Here is a 1,564-nt window from a genome sequence, read left to right as displayed (position 1 = left end):
CTATCTCTTCCGTATACCCATCAGTCACTCGATATTTTTTAAATGCTCAGGATTGTTGCTCGTAGCTGCTTTCATTGATTTCCTGATCCTTACGTAAATGGCACTGTCATAAACATCTGAATGTGTTTCAAGTTGCATGAACAGTAGTATTTACTGATGCTGAGAACGCCACAAAATAGTGCCGTTTTTAAATTTAAACAAAACTGGAATATCAATCACGTGATATAATAACTTTGAAATTAATAATTTTAATTGCATTTCAAACGAATGATACGTTTCAGTTTTATTTGAAACTGAACATTTCTATTGTCAGCCCAAAATCAATGACAAAGTCAGAATGAACGTAATCATTATTGCAAGTCTGTTCAAACCTTCTTCTGTCATGGTCCGGCAGTCAGGAAATAGTTATTTAGACATTTCACTGCAGTAAATCTTCGTTCTGCGCCGCAGGAGGCGATTGAGGGAGTTACAGAGTTTCAGCAACTAAACTACATGTAAAGATAAGCGCAATGCGCTAACCTCAGAGGCAATTTAAATCAAAATTAGTGGGCAGAGTGCGTTGAAAATATCCATGAGTGTGTCATTTATTAATGTCAACAATTACCACTCACAAAAAGTTGAAATTTCTACAAAATATATGAGAAATACGCATACGTTTTGAGACAGCAATGAATGATTATTTACCAGCCATAATTTCAAAAATTCAATTTAATTCATCGTAAAAAAACGATAAATGAGGAGAATTGTAAAGGGTCTGATGCCAGAAAAATTTCATGTACAGAAATTGGAAGTGTTTACTTCCGTTGAAAGTGAGTTACTGATTTAGGAATATCCAAAGTATTTAAATAGGCAGCAGGCAAATTTAGAGCCCATTTCTTCAACAACACTTTCTTTGATCAACATGAAACTATAACAATCAAAAATAGCCCAAACTTTGCGTATGTGTTGAAATATAACAAAAAAGCAAAAGTTCAATTAGAATTTTTATGAAATCGAAATAAAACGGATTGAAAAATAAAAGTTAAATAAATGTGCATATCGCATTAATTTTTACCACGAAGTTATGAACGTTTTTACCCCAAAAAAGGAATTTATTTTAATAGGAATTGTTCCTGATTTTCATTAAAGCAACAGGAAGTTTCCAAATTAAAATTCTTTGTTCACTGAATATTTTTGATTTATTACAATTCAGAGATACGACCTACCCAAAATTATCACATCAGAAAGCTATTTTCGTGCAATATGTCAGTCTTTTTATTCTATAAATTTCAAATGCTCAAACAGGCAACTTTATCAAATTTCTCAACAAATCATTAATTGCGGGTTATTAAAAATTTACATACCTTTAATTGGCACAAAACTGCTAGCACTAATCATAAAATTATTTCACAATGAATCGGAGTTTATGAGAAGCATGGATTAAGTATCACCGTACAAACAAGTGGAGAAAGTTAAAGATTCACATAAGTGCTATACATGAGACCAATAATGGAAAATGAATAGAGAACCTGTTTAAATACATTGCATAAGTAAATAAGGTTTACTATCTGAGTTTACACATTAT

The 1,564-nt window shown here is 31.6% G+C and overlaps 1 protein-coding gene across 1 annotated transcript; it reads left to right on the top strand.

The window, feature by feature from the left end:
- Positions 1-773: 773 nt before the first annotated feature.
- Positions 774-809, top strand: Tsp_10117 (reverse transcriptase family protein; the record flags this gene model as incomplete). The annotated part of the gene is made up of 1 exon (XM_003373228.1): positions 774-809. A coding segment is annotated over exon 1 (36 nt), but the record flags the coding sequence as incomplete, so codon positions are not given.
- Between the last annotated feature and the right edge of the window lie 755 nt (positions 810-1,564).

This window comes from Trichinella spiralis, assembly GCF_000181795.1.
Source record: "Trichinella spiralis strain ISS 195 chromosome Unknown Scfld6, whole genome shotgun sequence".
NCBI lineage: Eukaryota > Metazoa > Nematoda > Enoplea > Trichinellida > Trichinellidae > Trichinella > Trichinella spiralis.
This window is presented reverse-complemented; position numbering and strand designations above follow the sequence as displayed.